Source organism: Rhea americana, unplaced genomic scaffold (assembly GCF_003343005.1).
Source record: "Rhea americana isolate MKP2758 unplaced genomic scaffold, rheAme1 scaffold_568, whole genome shotgun sequence".
NCBI lineage: Eukaryota > Metazoa > Chordata > Aves > Rheiformes > Rheidae > Rhea > Rhea americana.
In genome coordinates, this window is record NW_028186721.1 from 4719 (window position 1) to 30436 (window position 25718).

General features: G+C 48.0%; 2 protein-coding genes across 2 annotated transcripts; both read left to right on the forward strand.

The window, feature by feature from the left end:
* The first annotated feature begins 206 nt into the window (after positions 1-206).
* NSFL1C (NSFL1 cofactor) lies at positions 207-7251 on the forward strand. Its single transcript, XM_085319015.1, has 9 exons — positions 207-221; positions 648-745; positions 2007-2081; positions 3309-3474; positions 3801-3893; positions 4583-4692; positions 5171-5308; positions 5834-5998; positions 6864-7251. The coding sequence occupies exons 1-9, from the start codon at positions 207-209 to the stop codon at positions 7024-7026; spliced, it is 1023 nt and encodes a 340-aa protein (XP_085175141.1). The 3' UTR covers positions 7027-7251.
* Positions 7252-15625: 8374 nt separating this feature from the next.
* On the forward strand, positions 15626-25389 carry LOC146587775 (sodium-dependent lysophosphatidylcholine symporter 1-like). Its single transcript, XM_085319010.1, has 15 exons — positions 15626-15854; positions 18378-18503; positions 18818-18942; positions 19546-19678; positions 20091-20169; positions 20672-20829; positions 20953-21043; positions 21600-21721; positions 21842-21925; positions 22145-22228; positions 23356-23468; positions 23922-24065; positions 24417-24593; positions 24739-24872; positions 25367-25389. The coding sequence occupies exons 1-15, from the start codon at positions 15753-15755 to the stop codon at positions 25387-25389; spliced, it is 1695 nt and encodes a 564-aa protein (XP_085175136.1). The 5' UTR covers positions 15626-15752.
* The last annotated feature ends 329 nt before the right edge of the window (positions 25390-25718 follow it).

Sequence of the window (25718 nt, forward strand, 5' to 3'; positions counted from 1 at the left end):
CGCTGGGCTGCGAGCGTCGGGGCCAGCTGCAGCCGTGGTGATTTGGGCTATAACCTGCCCTGTTTATCGCATCGATCCGGAAACGGTTCAGTTCTCGGTGCCAGACACGGAATTCGGAGTTTGCCGGATTTACATTGTTTTTTCCCTAAAAGCCGGTGGGGTGTGTGTGGGGGGTGAGATCGCTGTTGATCGTAGCAGYGGTCAGAATGCCCCCAAATCAGGTGAGCTGTCAGGCACCTGGTGTCTTYCCCTACTCAAGTATTCTGGGCTTGCCTAATTAATTACTGGCTGCTACCCTTGGGTGTCACAGACGCAGCTGTTTCAGAATATGAATTTTAGTGTAACCCCTGCAAAAATGATGTGGTATAAGGGTCTCTGTTCAGGGAGGTCATTCAGGARTAACTATTCTGGTAAATGTCCTGCRTAAAAAAGCCAAGCACTAAAAACTGGCATTAGGAGCTTGGCTTTGCTAGGGCTTCTGTAGGGAAGGAGAAATCATGTAAAATATCTTTTGTGTTGGTGTGGTTCAGGAGTTCTAATGTGGTAAAAACTTTAGATATATCATCACTGTTTGCTTGGGTTTTTTTTTATTTTTTGTGGGGGTGCTTGCTCTCACCCTGAAAAGACGCTGTGGTGTCTCTTTTCAGATTGCCCTTGCCAGTTTCTATGAGGACGGAGGTGATGACGACATCCTGACTCTTCCCCAGCCRACACCCAGCTCTATATCCAGAGGCACTGCGCCCAGGTGCGGTGAGAGCATCCTAGAATCAGTAAGGTTGGAAGGGACCTCTGGAGATCATCTGGTCCAACCACCCTGCTCAAGCAGGGTCACCTAGAGCATGTTAGACAGGGTTGCATCCAGGTGGGCCTTGGATATCTCCAGAGAAGGAGACTCCACAACCTCTCTGGGCAACCTGGTCCAGTGCTCCGTCACTCTCACGATGAAGAAATTCCCCCTCACGCTCAGGCAGAACTTCCTGTGCTTCAATTTCTGCCCATTGCCTCTTGTCCTGTTGATCTGCTTGTCAAGAGTTTGTAAACCTGCAAGTGGAAATTACTTATTTAAAAGTACATGCTAAATCTAAAGTATTGATGTATGATATTTATTAGAGTAGACATCTTTGCATTTTGATCTGCTTCACCTTATATGACTCTTGAGAAATTGTGGAAACGTCAGCATTTATACATCTTGGACTCTGATGTTGTTGCACAACTCATCTAACGATCAGTTAGGATAACTTGTCTCATTGCTCAGGAAAAACTTGATTTGTGTTTTGAGGCTAGAAGACAATCAATAGGTAACTGTCTTAGTTTTTATAGGCAGCCCTTTCATTTAAGCAGATTAGATCTCCCCAGGAAAAATATCTTGTAATTCTGTATGATGCCTTATCTGATCAGGGTCTAGCATTTTACAAGAAGTTGATTTGGCCTTAACAAATCCCTGTGCAGTCAGGAAGTACTATCCCATTTTAAAGAGGAAAGAGTATGGAGAAGAGGCTTACTGACTGTATAGCGAAGGATCTGTGTGGAAAAGTGGTCTCAGTTGAATAAATTCCATATTGCAGAAATACCCTTCATCTCAGTTTAGATCGCAGGTAACAGCCTCAGCAGAAATAACAAGAGTGAAAGGAAGTAGGGGCTGGACTTGCTTGGGGCCTGGAAGGGTGACCTGAGTTTGTGTGGATTCGATAATGGCTGTTCTCTGAAAAAGGGAACAAAATTTAGTATGTTAACAGAAGATGACTGAGGATTTACTGCTTTTGCTGTACTTGCAACCACCTTCTGAGTCTCCTCCAGTGCATCTGCTATTCTTTTTTATTGATATAATTGGAACAGATGTCTCAGGAGCTCAGTTACCCCAGTGCTGACCTATGATTTCATAGAAAAAGGAATTGGACCCTGAAAGTAGAAAAGAGACAAACTAGCATGTTATGTATGTTCAGGAGCTTTTTTTTATGCRGTTGAAATGTGTCCTGAGGCTGATGTGCTTTGACTCTGATTTGCAGTGACCATCGGGTAACATCGTTCAGAGACCTTGTTCATGCACAGGAGGATGATGAGGAAGAGGAAGAGGGACAGCGGTAAGTTTTCAGTTAAAGACTTAGGCTTGTGGTTTTGCCTCTGTCCTCATGCAATGGTTTGCCACTTGTATACATTTTTTTTTAAAAAAAAGACAGTGTAAGTGGATATGAAACTCCTGTCCTTGAAATCTCAGATTTGACACAGAAAAGTTGGTCAGTGCAAAGTCTGTGTGCAAGCATGTGGTCAGCACTTCTGTATGAACACCAGTGTTCATCACTGAACTGCCTTGAGAGAGGGGAAAATCTGAGGTAGCATGTGGAAGCCCTAGATTTGGAAAAAGGTTATGAGTAACATTTCTCTCTGTAGAGAACACAAGTGTGGGAACATTAGAGGGATTGATTGTTCTTTTTGCTTGTTTGTTTTCCTTTGAAGTGCGGTTTAAGGGGAATGTAATGGCTAAGGAGATGGAAAGGAAAAATGTAGGTCCCTTTTCAACAGGGTCTTTCCCTCTAAGGAATACTAGTGGGGAAGTTTTCTACAGTATCAGCTGCAAGTAGTTAAATACACTCAAGGTTAACATACAAGGTAAATTGAATGAAGCTGATGCACCTTAAGGTGGCTGAGATAGGTGGGCTGCATGGTCTCCTGCAATGAGATGTGAGCTTGCTTGTGTTACAAGCCAGCTGGAAAGTATGAAGTGCTCCTGAAAAAAGACTGGGTTTAATTGCGCTGTGTTGGCTGTGGATTTATTGCTTTCAGTTCAGTCCTGTGCGTGGTGATCTTTAAGTGTAGAATGAATGTGTGTCTTCCTTCAAAATACTGTTTGGATGTGGCCTATATTCTTTCATCTCAGAGAAGAGCTAAAAAAGGTATCAGACAAGTCAGACCTGCTGAAATTCATGTTAGGAGTTAGCAATGCAGCTGGTGCTAGAATTTGAAACTGAGCTCTGTCAGTCTAGACTCTCTCTCTTGCTCAACCTGAGGGAGTTGAAGGTCTGGGATTACTTCATGATTATTGATCAGTGGATAACTTTACAAATTCATGCACTGTTGGGACTGTTTCCCAAAATTCTGTAATTGCCACCTACTATAAGTGGCTGCAGTAGAAGATACACTAGTAATAGCTGATATTTGTGCATCTAAGCTGTTTCATTAAGCTTTACAAAAATGAACAACCAAGTCCTGGTATAAATCTGCTGGGTCCTCTCACATGCATCTCCTGGAGAAGCACAAGTCCATGTGAAGGAACTGCAGTCTTAGCCAGAAGATGTGCACTTTCTGTCTAGGTTTTATGCTGGAGGCTCCGAGAGAAGTGGACAGCAGATCGTTGGCCCTCCAAGGAAGAAGAGTCCCAATGAGCTGGTGGAAGATCTATTCAAAGGAGCAAAGGAACATGGAGCAGTGGCGGTGGACCGGACAGCCAAGAGCAGTGGCGAGACTAGCAAGCCTAAAGTGAGGAGCAATGAGTTCTTTCTTCCTTTCCCTGTTTCAGTTTTTCTCTGCTGACAGAATCTGCTCATCRTTGCCACTATGATGGCTCTGTAGTGCTTCTGAGCCCTTGAATTTTCTTAAAACAGCTGTGTCTCGGTTCCTCTTAGTGCAGCTCTAGCTTATGTGTCACAGTGGCAAGAAAAGCCACTTCGCTGTGTCARCTTGTTCAAGCTGGTCACTGTATTTGTGGGATAATACATGAAATTGCCACTTATTCAGAGTGGTATTGGGGAAAGGGTTCCTTGGGTGTATGTTCTATAAACTCTTTGCCTGCCTCTCTCTCGCAGCCTTTTGCAGGAGGAGGGTATCGGCTTGGGGCTACTCCAGAGGAGGAGTCTGCATATGTGGCAGGAGAGAGGAGACAGAACTCTGCTCAGGATGTGAGTATCTCTGGCTGTTCTGTTTTGTAAGTGTCACCCGAGGGATTTCTGTATTATAGCTGCAAAGCTTGAGAGCACAGAGAGCTATAAAGCCTGACGGGTGCATCTTGCTTCCTGTAGGATTTCTGATGAGAAAATAATAGGTGCTTGGGCCTTAAATAGTTTTCTGATGAATTTCTAATGAAGAACCTGGGTGCTTCTTAGGAGTGCAGGAATCTTTACTCTTTGCACACTATTTGCATGATCAATATAGTCAGACTAAAGAAGCTGAGAAAAGTCCTCAGCTGTTGAAGACTCATGGAGCTTAGAGCACCACTGCAAGATGCTCTCTTGCTTGGCTTGTGAGCAAATGTCCACCTTGACCTTGGTGGGAGCTTGGCTTAAGCTTCTAGCCTAATACACTTTTGACTCTTCAACTGTATTTATCAAAAAGGGGACAGTGGTGCTGTCTGCGATGTCACCTTCTAGGAATTGATGTGATAGCCAATGCCTGGGTGTTTTGGGGTTTTTTTTTGTTTTGTTTTGTTTTCCCCTGTTGATTATACCAGCTCAGAGGAATCTTGCTGGAACTTTGCAGCTTGAAACCCCTCTGTTGGTCATCAGCTTTTCACTTTGCTTCTGGTTATTGTTCTTACTAAGATGTTTCAGTGGAGCTGATTTTTTTTTTTTGGGGGTGGGGGCAATTGCAGGTGCATGTTGTACTGAAGCTGTGGAAGAGTGGGTTCAGTCTGGACAGTGGAGAACTGAGGAGCTACCAAGATCCATCCAATGCCCAGTTTCTTGACGATATCCGTAGAGGGTAAGAGGGGAGAGAAAGAATTGACTGCATGGTGAAACGCAGGTGTTTGTGAAACCAGGAGCAYTGAACCAGTAGCATGTTTCACTTGCTCTTTCTTAAGAGGGCTGAGCTCTTAATATTGAAACTGCTGGGGGGAAAATGTGGATATTTATTTTAGATGAATGGGGAAGCAGCCTTGGTTTGTGTGGGGCCTTGAGCATTCAAAATGAGCAAACGGACTGTCAAATTTGGGGGGACAATTTCTGATGCATCACAGAAAGGCATGCTCTAKCTCTAAGCTAGAGCATGGGAAAAGTAGCCTTTAATTTGTTTCTGGGGAGGTACGTGTCTACCTTGTTAATTAAGCAAGAATATCCTGTGATTCCTGAAAGTCCAGAGGGGTCTGTGTTTGCACCAGATTCTGTGGATGGCACTTCTTCACTATCCAGACTTGTTYCTTCTTCAGGCAGACTTCTTAGAATACCCTCTGTCTTTGCAGGGAGGTCCCAGCAGAGCTGCGCAGGTTAGCACGGGGTGGTCAAGTGAACTTGGATATGGAGGATCACCGTGATGAGGATTATGTGAAACCTAAAAGTGTCTTCAGAGCCTTTACTGGAGAAGGACAGAAGCTGGGCAGGTGAGGAGGACTGGTGTGTCAGTGATCTGTGAAAATCGCTTGAGAGTTTTAGTGGGATGATTGATTCACCTTTCTGAGGAGAAGATGCTTAGTGTGTGTGGTATGTGAGGTGTTCCTCCGAGAGAGGAAATGGGGCTCACTGTTGTATACTGTGGGATGGCTCAGCCTTTTAGTGGCAAGAGGCAGATCTCTGGTTTGAAACCATCGTATTAGGTAATGTAGAAGCAGTTTTTCATAGTCATAAGACCCTGTTCCTATTGGTGTATGAAGACCCATGATGAGGTACTCTAATGGGAGATGGTAGAATTGAAGTTTATGGACAGGTGCCTACTTACCTGTGAGCTTACTAGCTGGTTCCTGAAATCTTATTCTTGGACCTTTCCATTTTGCATTGGTGTCTCTTGCCTAGGAACCCTCGTAGCCAGGCCCAGTAGGCAATAAGTTTGTATGCGTGACTCCTGGCATCTTGCAGCCTGGTGATTCAGTTGGTTTATAACAGCTCTCCTTGTGTCTTTCTGTTCTCAGCACTGTCCCCCAGGTGATGGGCACCAGTTCACCAGCCCAGCAGGCAGAGAATGAAGCCAAAGCCAGTTCTGCCATCAGTATTGATGAGTCGGAGCCCATCACCAACATTCAAATCCGGCTCGCTGACGGCGGGCGACTGGTCCAGAAATTTAACCACAATCACAGGTACAAAGGCAGCAGGAAACACAGGTTACTAACTGGGAAGGCCTGAATGACACTGCGAACTGTGCACAGCTGGAGCAGATGTTAAAATCCTGGCTAGCCTGCTAAAGGGAGCTCTGGGGATCCTTCTGTATAGGTGAATAGGAATAAACTTATTGTGGGGTTTTAAGGCAGTCMTTAACTGTTCAAAGGATAGAATTTGCTTTCCAGACAGTGATGGATCATAGTTGGTGGTAACTGTATCTGAGAGGTTCAWTATTATTAGCGTAGCTTTTTTTAATGTCAACTATAGAAAAAGAAGCTGTCAGGTAATTAGGAGCTTGGTTCAGTTGTTATGACTTTCAACTGAATCTTTTCTACTGGGCTATTCCCTGAGCTGATTGGAGCACAGTTTAAAATAGTTCAGTTCCCTTGGCTGAGCAAAGCTGGCTGTATAATCCATTGCTTCGTTAGACTTCTGTCCTGAAGTTCTTCTCATCTAGCTGATCTTAGAGAGCCTGAGCATGCTCCAGTTCTTATAGGAGAATAAAGCATGCTACAAAGTTACAAAAACATTCTTCCAGGCTCAGGTGCAGGAAATAGATCCAATGTTGCTGTTGGAGAGTGAAAGGAATATTTAGTTGAAAAAAATTAAGTTGGAAATTCTTAAACTAATAAAGCAGCCTGCGTTATTTCACTGAACAGGAGCCCATGGAGGAGCAGCTGAAACTGTAGATTTGTCTGGCTGTGGCCTCTGCTGTTAGTTGGGAGGCAAGTGCAGCAACTGTAGGATTGCATGCTCTGGGAAGGGTGAATTTAGGCTGTTGCCATGGACTTCTGCATGGTGTGAAACAACAATGTCACCCTTGTGTTTGATCCCTTTGGACAGGATCCGTGACATCCGGCTCTTCATAGTAGATGCCCGGCCAGCAATGGCTGCCACCAGTTTCATCCTCATGACCACCTTCCCAAATAAAGAGCTGACTGATGAGAACCAAACCCTGAAGGAAGCCAACCTGCTCAACGCTGTCATTGTTCAGCGGTTAATATAAMGGAACTCATCTCTCGCCACACGCCTGCCTGCAGTGCGCATGTGCCGTCTCGTCCTGTGCGTGCACCTGTGCCGTGCAGCACAGGCTCACATCTACTCATAGCGCTGGGTTCTTAGGTCTTGGTTGGACTTTTTTCTCTTTAGTTGCATTTCCCATGTGTTTTTTTTTTTTTTTGTGATGATCAGTGGACTTTAAAATAAATAAAATGAACCAGTTTTGAAAGGAGCTGCAGCCTATTGTGCCACATTCTCCCATGGGAATGTAGCTACCTTTGTGGATTACATTACTGCACCCTTTAGAGGGGAGGAAGGTAAAGATGAAGGGAACTCCCAGGGAGCCATTTCTGTCCATGCTAACTAACTGCTTATACCAATCTATTACTTTTCCCTCTTCTCCAAGGACTGCTACAAAATACTCTTTATTTTTGCACATTAAGTATAGACTACACCAGAACGGGTGATCTGATTGCCATACTAATAATGACACTGTCGTAAGGGCATTGTGGGGGAAATCTTTGTGAAACAGCTGTTTTTTAGAGTGTGGGGAGAGCTTGGATGTGTCTTGCTAGCCTTTTCTGGAGAGAAAGTTTTGACTCTCCTTCCCTCTGCAGAACTTGTATGGGCTTCATTGCAGTATCCACCTACTCTCTCTGCACTTTCTCCAGTAGTCCAGATGGACTGTTTGCAGTTTTAACTTGCTGTATTGCTTTTCTTTGAGAAATACAACTTGCTGTTGACTTGTTCTCTCCAAGAAGGCACAAAGCTGAATCAGTGAGAAGTGATTAAAAGGCAAGCAGTGTATCTTACTGGAAAGGTAAAGGTTTTATTTTAGAAGATGAACTACCAAGATGTTGGGAACAGCTCAGGTTTAAAAACTCAAGGTTGTAGTACCCATTGACTTATTTCCTCTCCTCTGCTGAGTACCAGCATAGCTGGACACCTGGAATTTCCCAGCTTTGGTCTGTTCCACTGTTCCTGTTTTGAGCTCAGGTCTCCATTTCTTTGAACATAATCCTGTGGGTGAATTCATTGCTCCTAGGCATGAGGGACTGTCGGCACTGGCTTGGTTCCGGCATGGTGTAGCGCGTGCTAGTTGCCACCTAGCGTTGTGCCGCGGCACTTTGCGCTGACCCGCGGCGTGCTTGCTGTTCTAGCCCTGGGCTCCGGAGCGAAACTTCCGAGCTGTGCTGAACTCTAAGGTTCCAGACTTCAGCTAAGTAGGAGCTGCGCTAAGACCAGCAAATGCCTCTTTGAAAGAAGCTGGATTGTGGCTATGCAAAGTGTTAGAGCATGCACCATGTTTCCTGTGTTACAGGACCCAGGGCTGTAAGGTGACTAAGTTTACCCCCCTCAGTGCTCTGGAGCTTTCAGATCCTCGCCTTGGTATGAGCAGAGAACAAACTAGATAGGTGTAGTCTGGGGGAGGACCAGCAGGTTGGACAGGTTCAGCATGAGGAACTCGCTTGGCTGGATGTATTAATGCAAAAGTGCAGGAGTAGATACTGGACCTAAGTTAGGGCATTTTTTATAGCAGTTTCTCTACAGAGAGTTGAATTAACTCACATTTTTCATTGCTAACTGGATATATAATGTGCATAACAGCGAATTTGTAAATTGTGAAAACAATCATTAAAAACGGGCGAAATAGGAACATGGCGTTTGACCATTTCTAATAGTGGCTGCCATCTATTRTATTTTGGGTGATATGTATCTCAATGTCTACTGTTACCGCTTTGGGGTGCGGTGCTTGCAGGCTTCCGAAAGATAAACTGTCTTCAGCTAAATGAGATTAAAAATCTTGGCAGCATTTTTAAAGATTTGTTCTGATGGGTGAACTTGGGGTTTGCCTGTATCATTTGACGTTCTACGTTGTGACCGCTTAGTTGTCTCTGTGAACCAGTACACAGAGAATCCAGAAAAGGAATTTCCCTCAAAGCTAAGAATAGTCACAACTGCTGTGTGGGAGGACGCTTATTTTAAGTTTGCTCATTAGAGGAGGTTTTGCATCCTTGTTTCCTGACTTTGCTCTCCTCACATGCCATTTTGGGGGCCTGGGAGAACATCTTCCAGAGTGCTGGACAGGATGTGGCCCTAGAGCCAGAAAGAAAGTGTATCTAAYGGACAAGAAATCGTTTGTCTCTTGTTTTTGCCTTGGTTAGTTGGTGGTATCAGAGGATCGAGGAGGTGTCTAGTTGGCATTTGTGATCTTTGGCTGGATGAGCTGGCTGCATCGGTGCCCCCACATTAAATGGGAATTGGCTGCTAAGCAGGCAACAGCCCCATTGAGGATTTTGTTGCACAGACGCTGCTCTCTGATGGGAAGTTTCACAGCCAGGTTTTCTATCAGATAGCTCCTTRGGAGTGGGATGGAAAGGCGGTAGCTCAGGACCAGGAGTCCTTCTGAAGTTGTTTCTCTGCCATGAAAAGTGAATTTTACCCCCTAAGCCGGAGGGTGGCAGTGCTGCAGAGAAGCCGCTCTTCGCAGGGAGGTTCCTGCTGGGAAGTTTGCTGCAAGCTCCGAGCTGTCTGCAGGGAGCTGCACCTTGTGCTCATGTGCCTTTCCGAGCTGGCTGGGATGCTGCTGCTGGTTCCTTCTTCCTCTGATTCTTCCCTTGTTTTTTGTTTTTGTAAGTAATGAGAAGTCCTTATCTCCTGGTGAGCAGGATCAGCTCCGTCCTGCCGCCAAGCTATCTAAAGTTTATCTGAGTGAAGCACTGAAGTGGTATCAGTAACCAAGATAGGCATATCTTCTTCCAAAGCTGACAAAAGAGCCTGTAGTGCCAACTGAAATTAATACACATGGAATCTGCTGTATTAAGTTTGTCTCCTTTCATACAAAATAAGCTGTAAAGCAAAAAACCCACCTAGGCTTACTAATTGGGAAAAATAAATGCACTAGAACGCACAAAAGGAAGAGCTGGAACGAGACACACTGCTTCTATAAAGGCTATGAGCAGCCTCGCTTGTGCAGCTCCTGGATGTTTCTTTCTAACTTGCCCTGGCAAGAAGGTAAATGTGCATTTCTGACTCTCCTATAGTTTGTAATTGTTGTTAGTGAGTTTATTTGGCTTTCTCTATAGTTAAGATCTCCCCCCCCCCTTTTTTTTATCATTTTCTGTGTTCTAGCAGTCATAGTATGAGATTGGGCTCTTCTAAAACTGACATGTACACTCTGTTCAGCCTACAGAGAAGTGCCCTTTCCTCCTCCTGTGCCTGGGAAACTGTCTTTCTTTGGGATTTTTCTTTTTTGATCATTCTCTTACAGTGGTATTCTGCCCGTCTTTCTGTTCTTTCATACCCTCTTGTGTTATGGCAGTGCTTGAGGTCTCAAGCAAAAACTCGTTTTTAATTTCTGCATGCCAAGATGCAGCTCGAAGTTTTACTATTGTGCTGTTTTGTCTGTGGCTGATGTCTTTCACTGCATGTGAGTGTTTTTCTTTGAATATTGTACTTCAGCAGTTTTCCTTCTCCCAAACTGCCAGTTGSAGGGCTGCTTCAGCTTTCTTTCACTCATACATAGTTCATTGTTTCCTCCTCTTCCTTTTTGTGTGTTCTCCTTGCTAAAATTTAGCTCCTGTGTTTTCTGATAGCGTTTCCTCAAAAAGGTTGGTTTGTACCRTTTCCTGTGAACTTTTCCTCCCCTCTGTAATGCTGCTTTTGCTGTTGGTTGTTTCCTGGTTCAGTATCTCCTGCAGTGTGAGGGGTCKGTCTGCCTCAGGGGTCCTGCTCTTCCAGTAGCTTTGGTCAAATAGTTTTTCAGTGATCCTGGTACAGGTACATCCCTTTCCAGGCACAGCTATACCTTCAGCTGCTTGTCCTTCCTCCTCCTGTTTGCCACCGGAGTTGCCACCGGAGCTGCTCACGTAACACCCCTGCATATGTGCGTGCATCCTGCTCCATTTGGGTCAAACAAGGTTAACAGCAGAGATCAGCTAGCTGGTTGCCTTGTTCTGGCACAGAGCACAGCTAGCTCAGCTGGCAGATGAAGCTGTGACAAGAAGCAGAGAGCAAGTAATCTCAGTGAGCACACCTGCAACTAGGACAGGATGACTGTTAATTTTGGCCTAATTCTTTTTTTTATTGTTTATAAAATAACATGGTGGKTTTTGTTGTCTTTTGTTATAATCAGTCATATTTGACTTGGCCATTGCTTCTTAGCACTGGATGACAATAAATTGTTCAAGAACTAGAAAGTGACCTTGGTGCTGTGGCTTATTCTTGGGTGGGTCTTCGGCTTCCCTGATGTATTTAGTCAGAAATGACTAAATGACTGATGTCAGTCTGCTCCTGGGATGCTTTTCTGAAGTTCAGTGAGTTACTCGGTTTTATTTCAAAAGCAGCTCTGCTTCACAGACYCTTTGTCCCTTCTTATCAAGGTAAAGGACCTTGAGTCAATGTCTCTCTTGACTCTGTAGTTACAGAGGAAAGCCAGCTTGAGGGATGGGTGTCATAGCCACGTAACACAAGATGCTTATGGTCTTCTTCAGAGCCTCCCTCCCTGTGAAGGGAGGACCTACGGTACCTACGCTGAAGCCTCGGACAAGGACTGGCATCTGTTTCGGAGTTTGTTTCTCTGTGTAGCCCTGTACGAAGAACTGCTGTAGTCTGAAAGCAAGACGGTGCTACCCCCTTACAGTTTCTAAATGGTCTTGTTTCTGTTGGTGAACCAGAATGTTTACAGATGGAGACTGGTAGTTTAAAATGACAGATTAATTAAAACAACAAAGTTGTTTTTCTTACCAGGTTGTGGTTTTCCATTGGTGCTTTTATCATAAACACTTGGCATCATCCAAGGAAAGCTGACGGAGTCATTCGAGGCAAAGCTGGGAGGCAGGAGCCCTCGGTTCTCAGCAGTGCGTGTTGCCAGGTGCAGTTTCCTGGCGACCAAGCAGCACCCCGATGAACGAAAAGCCTTTCAGTTCCTCTCACACGTGGCGGCTCGAACCAGGCTTCTCAGAACCGTGCACTCCTGTACTTGTCCTCCCGGCACAGTGGTGACAAATGGGTGCACCAGTTCTCTGCTTGGTGGGAAGGGAATTAACCACTGTACGGGCTCATTTGCTGAATCATATAGAGCTGCATCTTCTCATCTACAGTCCTTATTGATGAGGTATGATCTCCCTACCAGCTTTTTGGTTTGTTTTAGATGGTTTCAGTTTACTTGAGGAAGAAGAAAAGCTTAAAGTTAGTTGACTTTTGCTGACGAACCAGCTGCAAGTCCTGTTCTTGCTCTGGTAAATAACGCATATGCTGTACCATAACGTACACAGCAGGCGTAACAASTCTGGGAGCTGGGATGTGTTTCTCCAAAAGCTGCTTATGGACTTATATATGTAGTTGCTGCTTCCAAAGTGCTAACCAGGCTCCTTCTGCAATACTGATCGGACAAGTAAGCAAATGTACACTGCATCTAGACCAAGGTAGCTGCTTACTGCAGTTGCTGGCCAGGTAATCAGTGTAGCTGTCAGCAGGAATCATGCATGCTTAAACAGAAATAGGAATAGAAATCCTTTCTAAATACTTATTAGTAGAAGTTTTTCTGAATGAATCCCATATTTTCCAGTTAAACACTTCTGCAGCCAGTTGTGTACTACTGATTATGCAATAGGCCTATATCTCTGGCAGCTGAACAGTTCCTGTGTCAAGCACCTCCAGATTCACTAATTTATCATTTTCTGACTTACTTGCTACATTCCTAAATGTTTATCTGATTTGCTGTTCTGTCATGTCTGCACTGAACCTGTCTGTCCCAGTGCTGTGAGTTCCTGAATAGATTCCAGATGCTCTTATTTACTCAGGTACATTTCATTACTCTCCATTAGATTTAACTCTTTATTGGCTACGGGGGCTACAGCAGCAACTGCCCTTCCTCCCCCTCCTCATCTGTCACRATAGCTAGCATAGTCCTGTTCTGCCAAGAGAAGGCAACTGTGGTAAGGGGAGAATGGGAGCTGCTGGCCATGCCTAGAGCAGTCGAGGAGCAGTAACCCTTCAGGGGACTTGCTAGTAGAACGTATCCAAATGGGTTTGGTGCCAAAAAATTCTGCTCTGTGGGTTTTAGACGTTTTCCTCAGTGGGGCTCCCTTGCGTGAATGTCCCCTCTTCAGGCCATAGTACSCTGAGAAAAGCTGTTTAATTAGTGCAGCTTGGATTGGAATTGGTTGAATCATGCATTCCTGGACCYAGGGCTGCCTTGAGAGATAAGATCTCGCTCTCCACTGAGAGTGCACTAGATCCTGGGGAAGGGACTTTTTTTGGCAGTGAGTAATTTCCAGCATGACCTTGTTTCTTAAACTGCAGCGCTTTGGCTTTGCAGGCCCTTTTGCTGAGTATTTGTGCAACAGAAAAATGGGTGTAGCTGCAGCATTACTGTGACTTCTTTTCCTGCTCAAAACCTACTTYTAAGCAACCAACAGAGAAAGGTCAGCGCAGAGAAGGAAAAGGCAACGTCCCTTGGCTCTGGGACCCTTGGTGCGTGCAGCGTATGATGACTTGCTTTGGTTAGATTTCAGACTCGGGCATGAGGCGTTATTAGAAAGTTCGTTGCCTGTGACAGTAGTCCAGTGTATATTAATGGCAAGCAGCTGGGTGAGAGYGGTGCTCTGCACTGAAATCCATCTCTGGCACGAAGCTGAGCCACGCTGTCATGCAGAGGCAGCTTGCAAGTTCCCCGTGCTGCGCTGGCAGTCRTGACATCCTGTCTAGACCTGGTGGGTAACGCGGTTTGCATAAGGCACTGAGAAACATGACCAAAGGTTTTAGGAGAATCTGAGCAGAGTAAAAATAAAGCTTTCCTCTGTTGAAGGGAATTGCCCTGAACTAGCCAGGCAGCAATAGGCACAGCTGCCCTGGGAGGTATCTCTTGGTCATCTGTTAGCTCTCTGCTACATGTGCAGAAAATGCAGCTATCTGCACCTGGAGAGTAAATGAGTGCCAAAGCTGCAGAGGATTAAGTGCTGAGTACTGTTTCAAAAAGTACCATGTGTCTGTCCAAACATTGTAGTTACATGCAGTGAGTCAGTACAAAATAGCATATAAAAATTAAAAATCAGGTTTTTTGTTTTCTTCTGAGTTCTCCTTTCCCCTTGGGTAGGTAGAGATGTATTTTGCTTTCTTACAGAAATATATGCTTCAATATGCTGGAGGGAGACAGCAATTCGGCTCCTAATGCACTGGCTGTGGTCCAGCATGAATGATATTTGTTATCTGAGATGTCAGTAAAATAGCAGTGAAAAGAGATGCCACTGACTCAGTTGCACTGTGGCTTATTAAATAAGTTCTGACTCAGCCTGTGAAAAAATTTTTTTTTTTTAGATTAACCCCTGCTGAGCAAGACTGAGCTGAAGATAACACATTTTTAACAATGTTGTGATCAGCTTTGCAGGTGGTGGTGCAGAGACAGTAATGCAGATTTGATGCTCCCGGGAGCTGCTGGTAAGCTGGGAGAAGAGCACGGAGAGGCTGCTGTTTTCAGCAGTGCTGCTCTGTGTCAGGTCAGACTTGGAGACCGTGTTTGGTACGACTAGAGAGGCTTGTCTGAGAACAGCCGAGTGATTAGAGGCCACGTAAAAACGAACGGTTAGCGGGAAGAGTGGCCGTGACATCCCTTTTCTGCCAGCCTTTCGCTGTGTGATTCTGCCTGCGGAAGCCRATTTCTCCGTCTGCATTTGCTTGCCGAGTGCTTTTAGCTGTGCCTGGCTGCGTGTGGTGTGTACCACTACCTCGGGAACTGCACCATTCCCACACTGCCAGCAGTGAGTAACTGAGCTCCTACTGCTGTTAATGTGGGAGTAATTTTTGATTTGTGATCCCAAGACTGCTGGGATCTATGGGCTATAAAGGGTCTGTGAAAGGTGACTAAGAAAAGCAAGTTTCTTGTCACAAGGCTAAAACATGGCGTGTGGGCTTTGCATTACCACGAGAGAGCTCTCAGGAGTCCACAGGCCAGAAGAAGCTGATAATTACTGATCTTGCCTAATAGCAAAAGGGAAAATGTATCTGCCTGTTTCCTATCCTAAGTGCCACGGCCAGGTCAGCGCCAGCCTCCTGAGCCCGCTAAGGAGAGGGCAAAGCGAAGGGACGGCGTTTTGCGCAGCCCCCAACAAGGTGCCAGGGCTGGGCACCTGGTGTTCCCGAAGTGCCTTGTGGAGGAAGGGCCTCTGCCGGAGGTGAGCCAGGGCGGACATCTCCCCGGCCCTGCTGCCCTCTCCCCGGCTGCTCCGGCTGCCGCCGTGGCCCTCTCTGGGCTTTGCACTTTTGTTCTGTGCAGTTCGTGGCTGTGCTACCGAGACACAAGTCCCGGCTTGGCTCAGGAGTGCTCCTGGGGTAGTTTAGAGCTCGGGTGAACGTGTTCTCCTCCGTACCCCTAGGATCCCAGTGTGGCAGCAGCCCTGGGAGGGGGATAAAGCACTGGACCCAGTTTGGCATTTGAAGAGCCCTGGGTTGCTCCACTTAGCTGCAGAAAACCTTGGAGCAACTGCCCTGGGTGCAGGCAGCGTGCTGAGCCCCGCCAGGTTTCCTGCCTGTGTGGGCAGGATCTGGCCTGGCTCCTCCCTCGGGGCTGGTCACTTCTCCTCTGTCAGCTCTCCCTGGGGCCTTGGAGACGTTGCATCTTACTTCTCTTGTCAAATCTCACTCCAGCTCCGATCAGTGCCTGCGGTGCTCTCTTTGAACCGCGCTTCTTCTGGGCCAGGAAGCCTCTGCTTCCCTGCCACGTGTCAGTGAAGGATGCTGTCTGCAAGGACGCTTCCAGGTGGCCAAGGCGATGCTGAGCTGCCCAGATTAACCCAAGAGGGAGCTCTCCCACAGAGGAGAGCGGTCCACGGCAAGGTAAGATYAGTGTCCAAGGGTGCTTCTTTCTCACGCGCAAAAATGCCTTTCACACGTGCCCGCTAACCCTGGCGAGTGCGCACACCCACGCAGAGCCTGCCGGATCGAACAGCCACAGGCTGTGGGGGTGTTTCTAAGTGTTCATGACTCAAGCTTGAGAACACTTTGTTTAAAGGAAGGCTCTGCATTTTTGTTGTTGTTGTTGACTTGCAAGTGAAATGGGCAGAGCCGTGCAGAGCTCTGTCCTGCCTGCTGAGAACATGAAGGGAACAAAAGCTGCCACAAAACCCTACAGTCTAGAGAAATGTCTTTGTAATTTTAGAAGCAGAGCTGCTGTGGAAACAATATGTTGCATGAGTAAGTGCTTCACAGTGGTGGTGCAAACCTAATGCTTCAGCCAGCCCTGCGGGACAAGGTTGATCTGTGCCTTGAAATACAAGGGACCTGCCGCACTGTGCGGTAAAAGGCAGGAAGGAAAGTGAGACCACAGGCTGAGAGAAACATGCAGCCTGCTGGAGTTACCTAGCGAGGGGAATGCAGGTGCTCTTCTCCCCCGCGTTTACAGGGCGGGACTGCCCCCGATCCCGGGCTCTTCAGCCGGGTGGGCGCAGCGGCGTCCGTGCTTTCTCTGCAGCGTGTGTTGTGGAGGAGTGATCGCTAACCACTGCGTGATGGAAAGGCACTTGGTGCCTTTTGGAAGGCAGCTATCTGGGACTTTGGAGGCTGCTTCCTGGTGCCGTTACAGGGAAGGTCTGTCTTCCCTCAAAGATGGCTGTCAGCTCGAGTGATGGTAGCAGCACGGCCCGTGTCTTTAGCCCCGACAGGCTGGGGAACCTGCACGTTGCCCTTTCACCGTATGGCAGTGAAAGTGGCAGTGAAGCAGTCCTTAACTTGATTTCTCTACTCTCCTGTCTCTTGATGGGATCCTGCAGTTTGCTCAACCTCTTGCACAACTACCTCTGCACCAAATAGTTGTATCTTGCCACTCTGCTCTTCTGCAACACTTCTGCTGTAGGAGCCTGAAGCCTTTTATAGCCAAGTCTGGACCAGACCTGCCACTTGGAAGGGCTATTTGCACTGCATGAGTGGAAGAGCCTTGCAACATGTTTTTGGAAAGGGTTGTGTATTTTTGGGTGCAGGACAGCAACCTGCCTGCAGCTCTCTGGGCTACAGTGGAGCTGCTCAGTGACTTGACAAAGCAGAAACATGGTGTAAGCCAGGAATCCAAGTCCCTTTTTGAGTAGCTTAGTCCCAGTACATTAACCAAGCCAGCCTGTGGTGAGATGGGAGGTGAACTTTGGTCTCCAAGTGTCTAGTTCTGCACTGCAGCTCCACCAATGCTCTTCCTATTGCAACTGAATGGCCTCTAATGATGGTCTGCTCACTGGAGAGCTAGCTATCAGGCCAAGTCAATGCACCCTGTTCAGCCAAATGCCAATGAAAATCATAGCCTTGACTGGCCATCTGTTTTCTGTGTAGTCTAATCCTGCATTTTACTGTATATTCTTGCTCTTGGATGATGCAGAAGTGTATCATGCTAGAKAGCGAGTTCATTTTGGGGCTGGGAGCATGTCAATCCTGTAGGTTGCCTCTGGGAACTTGCTAGATGTTTGAGGCTTGATAGAGTATTTACTAAACTAACCATATTCAGATAAAACAGAGACTTTGCCATCAGCCCTTTCCCTGTGCACTGAAGCATTCCTTGTTCCTCTGTTGCTCTGCAGAAATCCCTTGGATTCAGGCCTTTGCAGTCTGTCTATGCTTGGACTGCCCTCRTTACAGTCACTTTAAGCTTGATACACTTTGTGCTTTTTAATACTGAAAACATGAACTACAGAACCATGGCTCAAAAACAGAGGAGAAACACATTAGAACAGCTCAGCAGATAGCTCTGGGTTTGGAATTAGATGAGTATCTMATTTATGTTAGTGGCCTGTGACCTCATGCAAACATACCTCCAAGGAAAATCACGGTGAAACACAAGAGATGTGTCCCTGATAATGAGCACTTGCCAGAGATGAGGAGACAAGGCAGAAGCCCCCTGAACAGCATTTGCCTTTGAGCTGTGGGTGGTCAAGGACTGAATGTGTGCTGGTGGGTTGGAGTGAGGAGAGATGCTGTAAGCGTGCCTAGTTCCTAGGAGCAGTTCTTCAAAGATGACCTGAAGGCTTATGAAGGATACAAAATTCTGCAGAGCAGGACCTCACCAGCCAGGCTGCGGGCCTCAGGGCAGGTTACATGCTAGCATGCTAGGTTCATGTCACACCAATCCATCGAGTTTACCAGCAGAAGGGGGAGCACCCCGTGGCACCCCAACTGCCTCGTCCATCTTGCTCGTGGGAACTGGGTGGACTCATGTCCAGCCAAAGGAAAGGTATATGTGTCTTGGCAGGGGAAAGACATGGTTCAGGGTTTAAACTGGTCTCACAGAACCCTGCAGGTAACATAAGCAAAGGCTGGAGGTTAACTGTCAGCCAGGGGTTTGTATCTGTTCTCAGAACAGCTTGTTCCTTGGTGTCTCAGTTCCAGGAGAATTCAGGACTGCCGCTCTGCAGAAAGGTTTGCTATGCTGCTGGGGGCATTCCCTACCAGATGACAGGAAAYGCGCTTGGGTTTTTCCTCCAAATTTTCCTTCTGGATGTTGTGCAGGTGAGTGGGCATGTGAGATGGGGTTAATCTGCAAAAGGGCTTAGCATGAACTAGGCAGACGGGAGCAAGAGTGGAATGTGATGGGTGGCCAAAACCCTCAGAAATGCTCATCAGAATTAGGCACTAAAACTGGAACAACCGGATTGCTGGTGGGAATACAGTAGATGTTTCCAGGTCATTTCAAGGCTTAGAGTGGTCCCCARGGGATGCAGCTGAAATATTGGCTAGAGCAACTGCATCGTACTGACTGCTCATAGCTTTTTGCCAGGACTTCTTTCCCTTTTGAGCTGTGATTTCCGTTTCCCCACACATAGCTGGAGCCGTTCCATGCCTCTCTGATCCTCTTCCTTGGAAGAGCTTGGGATGCAGTTACTGACCCTGCCATTGGCTTCCTAGTCAGCAAGAGCCCAAGGAGAAAATATGGCAAGCTAGTCCCGTGGTGAGTGTCCAGGCTGCAGCCTCAGGAGGGTCTGTGTTGGGCTCAAATTCCTTCAGTGTTAGCACAAGGAGACAGTTGGGATGCCTCGTTATGTAGCTTGCAGTGGGGTCCATATGTCATGGTAATGAAAGAGGAGGAGAGTATTTCAAACTCGTACACTTGTTGTTTCCCTGAGTCTTACATTTCTGGGGCTGTGGGGTTTGGTGCTCCCTGACTGCTGGCCTGGTGGCTCATGCAGAGTTTGGCAGTCAGTTGTGTCAGGACCTCTTCAGCAGCCTCTAACCATGGGCAAATCTTGTACTTAGAGGGTTATTGCTGCCCACAAGGCTCTGCTGCAGGGCTTGGACCTTAAGTATTTAAATAAGAGAATAAGTAATTTGGGGCAATTTAGACATTCATTTTTATCTCAACATTTGTGTTTAATCYCCACCTCCAGGCACTCACTTGAGCAAATCTTCCTCTTGCAGACCTTGCCCTTGCAGTAGCCGAGCTGTGGTTTGGAGGTCAGGGGAAGGAGCTGTGCTGTGTTGCTCAGGTTCTGCACTGAGAAATCTGACCTCCTTATCTGAGGATCATATCTGACCAGCTCTGCTTCCTCTCCAGGATTGCATGCTCCACACCGTTTGGAGTGCTTTTCTACTGCATGATGTGGTTCACCCTCCCAGATACCACCCCYGTCTCCTTGAAGTTCCTGTGGTACCTGTTCATGTACAGCTTATTCCAGACTTGCATGACTGTAAGGAACATGGTGTCCAGGGCTGACTGTACTACACATCATCTCCCACAAGAAACCAGAACGCGGTCAGCTGAGGAGTCCCAGGGGCCTGGAGCTGGGAGCTCCAGCTGGGAGGAGGGAGCAGGATGCAAGCTCTCCCTGCTGCAGACCATGCCAGCAGGGGATGGGGAGATGAAACAGTGCATTTTAATGCTGGGATTTGGGTGGGCTGCCTGTAAGTGGTGATGTGAACTTCTCCAGCACTGGTTTGTGAGAAAAAAGCAAACCACAGAAGAAGATGTCAAAAAGCTGTCTGGGTGCAGGGGTGTTATGGAAGGCAGCACTATCTTCTGTGTTTGGGAATGAGGGGGTCATAACAGGCAAAGCAAAGAAGCAGTAGTCAGAGGTGTGTTTGAACTGTGCTCTTCCCCAGTGCTACCATGTGCCGTACTCTTCCCTGACAATGTTCCTGGGAGGAACCCAGAGAGATCGTGATTTAGCCACCGCCTACAGTAAGTGATTGTGCCCCTACAGCTCCAGGGCTGCCTGCATTCCTACAAGACCCTCCTTGGAGGAGACAGGGATAAGTTCCTCTGGCTTTGGCCAGGCTAAAGTTGCACACTCAATCTCACCCAAAGAAAGCATAAACAAATCTGCTTGGGGTCCATATGTCATTGCAGTGAAAGAGGAGGCTGGGTGGAGTGAGCCAGGAATATGAGACCAGTGGCAGCTTCTGGAAAGAATTCACCTGCAGAAGCATTTGTTAAATGTAGATGCTCCCTAGGGGCCTGCGAATAAGCAGTCTTATTCGCTCCAAACACTAGAGTGTTTGCTGCTGGAGCCAGAGGAGAAGAATCAAAGCAGGTAGAAATAGCAGGTCTCATCTTCTAGGGCAGCTCTTAGATGTTGGTGCCTCCAATCACATACCCAAAACCRGTCTCTTACCCTTACTGAGGGATGTCTCTCTGTAGCCGGAAAGTGGGACTAAAGTCTCGCTCATGGCTGTCCTGGCAGGAATGGGAATGGAGGTGTTCAGCACACTCCTTGGATCAGGAATTCAGGGGCAGATTGTGGGCAGTTACCATGTCCATATGATGAACAGCTGTTACGTGTTGAATGGGACCCTGYCCAACACCAGCTCCTCCAGCCTCACAGACTCACTGGAGAACACGGTAAGGGCTGGCCCATCTGCTTTCTGCTTGTCCCCGAAGCTCGGGGGCCAGCGCTGCTGGCCGTGCTCCTAGCTGTGTGTGTGGTACCTGCATTGTGATTTTGCACTCTCTGTTGTCTGCCAGCGTAGGGCCTATGCATTTGCATCCCTGGTTCTGGGCTCAATCTATTGCCTGTCCTGTCTGATTCTCATCTTTGGAGTAAGGGAACAGCCTGGTAAGGTCCATTTTAATGCAGTTTGGATGGCGCCAAGTGGTGGTGGATGGTGAGGATGGGCTTGTAGGGGGGGCATGAGGCAGAGGGAGCTAGGCCCCTGCAGACTGGATGACTTTCAGTGTGAGGCACAGAGACACAGCACCTGCTTGGATACCAAGGCTCCCGCCTTCCTGGCTCTCTGGGAATAGCTGTCAGCTTTGCAGCCTCCTCAGTTTTTGCTGGCAGCATCTTGCTCCAACAGAGGACTGGAGAKACCTTCATGAGAACGGAAGGTCTGRGCTGTCTGAGAGCTCCTGCTAGGAGATGGTAGTCTGTGGCAAGGTTTGCAGCTTATCACTCTGCTGTGCTGAGTGAGTCTTGCAAACACTTAGCCTGATAGAGTGGCCAGCCTGAGTGTGCAGTGCAAAGAGGTAAAATGGCTGTTTCTGCACTGAGACATCAGACTCGCTCAGCTGAGCTGCACCTGAAGCATAACAGCACTATCCCCCTGTACCTCCCACCCTAATCTTGTTTGTTCTGGCAGTTCCAGTGCAGACCTTTCTGTCTCTCTTCTCAGGGCCCCTCAGCCCCCTGGGGAAGGTTGAGCTGCCCTTCAGTAGCTGCCTGAGGATGATCATGGAACACAAGCCCTACACCCAGCTGCTGTGTGGCTTCCTCTTTGCATCCCTGGCCTTCCAGGTGTGAGACCTGCCTCAGCAGGAGGAGAGCTTGGGAGATGAGATGCTCCAGGCAGCTTCTCTAGTGATACACAGTGAATGYGGGACCCCAGCCATGAATGTCTCCATGTTCCCTTCCTAGATTGCACAGGGGATCTTCGCTGTCTTCTGCACTCATGCTGCAGGTCTGGCCGGGAAGTTCCAGCATTTGGTGCTTATCATGTTGGTAAGAGAGCCCAAGAGAGACATTCTGTCCCTGCCTGCTTTGGCAGATGCCTGGATTGCCACAGCCCTACAGGATCGTGACAGCTCAGGCCACACTTGGGGCACTGGATTTTGTGGAGTCAGCACTGCTGCTTCTTCCTATCAGCAAAGATGTCACCCAGGCAGATACTGGCGGAAACTGGAAGGCCTTGCTGAGAGTCCTCTCTGGTTCTCTCCTCAGGTCACAGCTTCCCTCTCCATTCCATTCTGGCAATGGCTTTTGGGGAAATTTGGGAAGAAAACAGCCGTGTCCTTAGGCCTGGTGGTAAGTTTGCCCTTGGTCTTGGCTACAAACTAAGAAGCCCTGTGGGCAGTGTCCTGCTCCCAGCTACTCATGCTGTYTAAGGGGAAGAGCTGGCTGCTAAACAGCATGACCAGCCATGCAGGCGTTTTATTTCTCCTAGCCAGCCAGCTCGGAGGCAGGTGGCCCTGAGCAGTGTCTTCCATGCTATAGGTGAACAGGAATAGGGTGGGAGCTGATTACAGTTCTGCATTTCAATTTGTCTGGCCACTGCTCATATCAGTGACCACAGCTTTGCAGAGCTTTGCAGTAATGTTTGGGGAGGCTAAGGGCCTGTCCGTGAGATGGCGGATGAGTGAGGATGTTTGCAATATTGCCCAACCTGGCTTATGCTCTTGGACTCCATGGCTGCTGGGTCTTGTGAGCAGTGCGTGGTTAGATGCTGTCCTAATGCACTGATCTCATGTGCACTCCCAGCAGCCTCTTTCCTGCTCCAGGATCTTGCATGCTCAATGCAGGTGACCTGAGTTCTGCCAGCCAGCTCTGTGTGGGGAGGGAAGTAAGGGCCAGGGTACCACGCTGGGAACGAGCCTCCTCATCAAACACACTTGAGCTGCTGCCTGGCTATGCAAGTCAGCAAGAAAGTCCCATTTGGCTTTGGAGCATTAGGTACTCAAATTCCTTTGCAGATCTGCCTCGAGTTTGCCTTCCTCACAGACATTTGGGGCACCCATAGCAAACGCAGCTTTCTAGTTTAACCATTCAGCCCCATTGCCCTCTATAACAGGCCTTTCTTTACCACGAGGAAGACTTTGATTCCAGTATCTTGTTGCCCTCTGTCCAGGGTCTTCAGGCTACACTGCACAGGGGAAGGAAGCAGCCCTTGTGCCACGAATCAGCTGTTCAGACCTTTCCTAGAGCCCCAGAACATAACATCCAGGGTCCGTGTACTGGTGGTGGTGGGGTGTCCTCTGGCCTTGCCCCTCTGAGCAGGGTGATGCAGGGAGGCTGGGCAGGAGATGTGAGGTTTTAGCTATTGTCTATGAATGTGTGGGGAGGAGGAGCCCGGCCTTTGGTACACCAGGCCAGTGTAAGATGTCCGTGAGCAGCAGAAAGGGCTCATATGCTCTTCTTTCTCTTCTCTACCCCAGCTGATCATCCCAGCCCTCATAGGGATCACCCAGGTGAGGCACAATTTCCTGGCCTTCATCTTCCTGATGATCATGGCAGGCTGCAGCATGGCTGTGCTCTATCTGTTACCGTGGTGAGTGGAGGCATCTCAAAGATGGTTGTTAGGTAGCGAGGAGGGGAAAGTCACGGGGAAAACATCAGGCCAGGCCAGGGCTTCACTGCAACAGCTATTGGGATGCACAGGGACATGGGGCTGGGAAGAGATGTGGATGTGATCCTGGTGAGTGATGGTCTTGCTGGAGCATAATTCAGTCTGCATTCAAGACTCCCTTCAGCAGTGGGATGCTGTGCAAAATACTGGGTTTTTTTTCTGCCTTTCTCAAAGTAGCTGCTACATGCTGTCTGTGAAACATTCTGTCCTGACTGCCTAAGGCAAAGGACATGCTAAACAGTCTCCAGAGTGGAGTTCTGCAAGTGGTTTCCACCTCTTTCTACTGGTTGAAGAGGCCTGGGAGTAGTTGCAGCTGAGTTTGCTCAGTGCTGGAGTGGGTTTCATGAATGCCTCTGYGGGGCTGTCTGTCCCCAGGTCCATGCTGCCGGATGCAGTGGATGATTTCAGGCTGAGGAACCCCAACTGCCTGAACCTGGAGGCTCTCTTCTACTCATTTTATGTCATCTTCAACAAGTTTGCAGGTGGTCTTGCCGTGGGGATATCGACACTGAGTTTACAGTAAGCCCCAAATGCTGTCCTCCCTATTTTGCCAGCCTTGCATAGATCTTTTTTACTGCTCCTTTCTGGGTTGTCTGATGAGAGATGCTGTAATGGGTTGCAGGTATATTCAAATTTGTCTTTCCAACATCTACTGAGAGCAAGAGGAGCAGGAGGGAATGTGATTTCTATGAAGTTGGGCCTTTGATTCCAGCCTCTAGAGGAGACCCACAGAAGTGCCAGCTTGCCTTTTGGCAATGGCTCCGTGGGGCTGGGGAAAGTGTGACCATTCTTCATGACTAAAAGCCTGCCAGTGTTCTCCAGTGGAGKTCCCTAGGCTGACAGCAGTGTCTTTCATCTGTGTTCCTCTAGTTTTGCAGGTTACCGTGCTGGAGACTGCACACACAACCCCTCTGTCATCCTTGCCCTACAGCTGCTCATGGCCCCAGTCCCAATAAGTCTGCTGCTTGTTGCTATAATCATCTTTTCCCTCTACCCCATCAATCAGAAGAGGAGGAAACAGATGAAAACGGAGATGGAGGCAATCAGGTAAATTCAGGCTCCCTCAAAGAGCCAGGTCTTCTCTTATTTCTGGATGCCCGCACTGCAACTAGCCCAAGGCAGAAACGCTGCACAGGGAGGGACTGCGTATGTCCAGCCTGGTTCCCTGCGCTTGTGCTATGATCCCTTCCAGAGGCACGTTCTCTAAGGGCTTGAGGGAGTTCTGGGGACTGCAGGCTTCACATCGGATCTCATGCGTGCTCGTGTTCCTTTTACCAGGCATCACATGCAGCATGGCAGCGCAGAGTAAAACAAGCACCGAACTGGGTGAGTTCCTGCGGGAAGAACCTAGACTTGCTGTGTGCTGTCAGGATGTGCTGCTGTCATGGAAAGTCTCCGTTTCCTGTTGTTTCCTGTTTCCGTGTTCCAAGGGGCTGTTTGTACCCCGGGTCCCCTCCCTCTCCTGGCAGGCATGCACAGGTCAGAGAGGGGATCCTGCGCAGCCCCAGCCCTGCCGCCTCGCTAGAGAGCTGCCTTCTCCAGGCTTGGCCTCACTGGTCCTTTGGCAGGTCCCGAAGAGGATCTGTGCTCCTCTTTGGGGAGAGACTGCCCTGCCGGGGAGGAAGGGGCCCAAGCAAGCCTCGGGACAGTGCTCGCAAACAAGACAGGATGCAGAGGTGTCACTTAGCCATGTGGGAAAACTTTTGCCTGAAGTATGCTGGGACTGTTTTAGAGGGAAACTGCAGCATTCTTGGCAGATTTTTTGAAAAGTATTTTCCTAGATAAGTGTGTGTCTATGTGCTTACGCTGTCCTTTCACAGGRGAAAGTTCAGAATTTCTTTGAAAAAGGGTGAAGTTTAAGCCAGTAGCGTAAAAGAAAAGTACGTGCAGAAATGATCACACTTGGCAGCACTGTAGCAAAAGCCAGCTATGTCTCTCTGCCTTGGTCTTGTTAGCTGAGTAACTTACAGGAAATGAGGAATTTTTCGGTAGAAGAGTTTGCAGGACTGGACTGAGCTGACTCAGTTCAGGCAGTCATGGGTGTTTCTGGCAGCTTGTCCTGATTTTTGCCATGCCAGGAGGTTAGAGCAGAAATGTCACATGAATTTCCGGGATAGTTGAGTTGCTTTTAAATCATAGCCCACAGCTAGATCTACTACATCAGCATCTTGT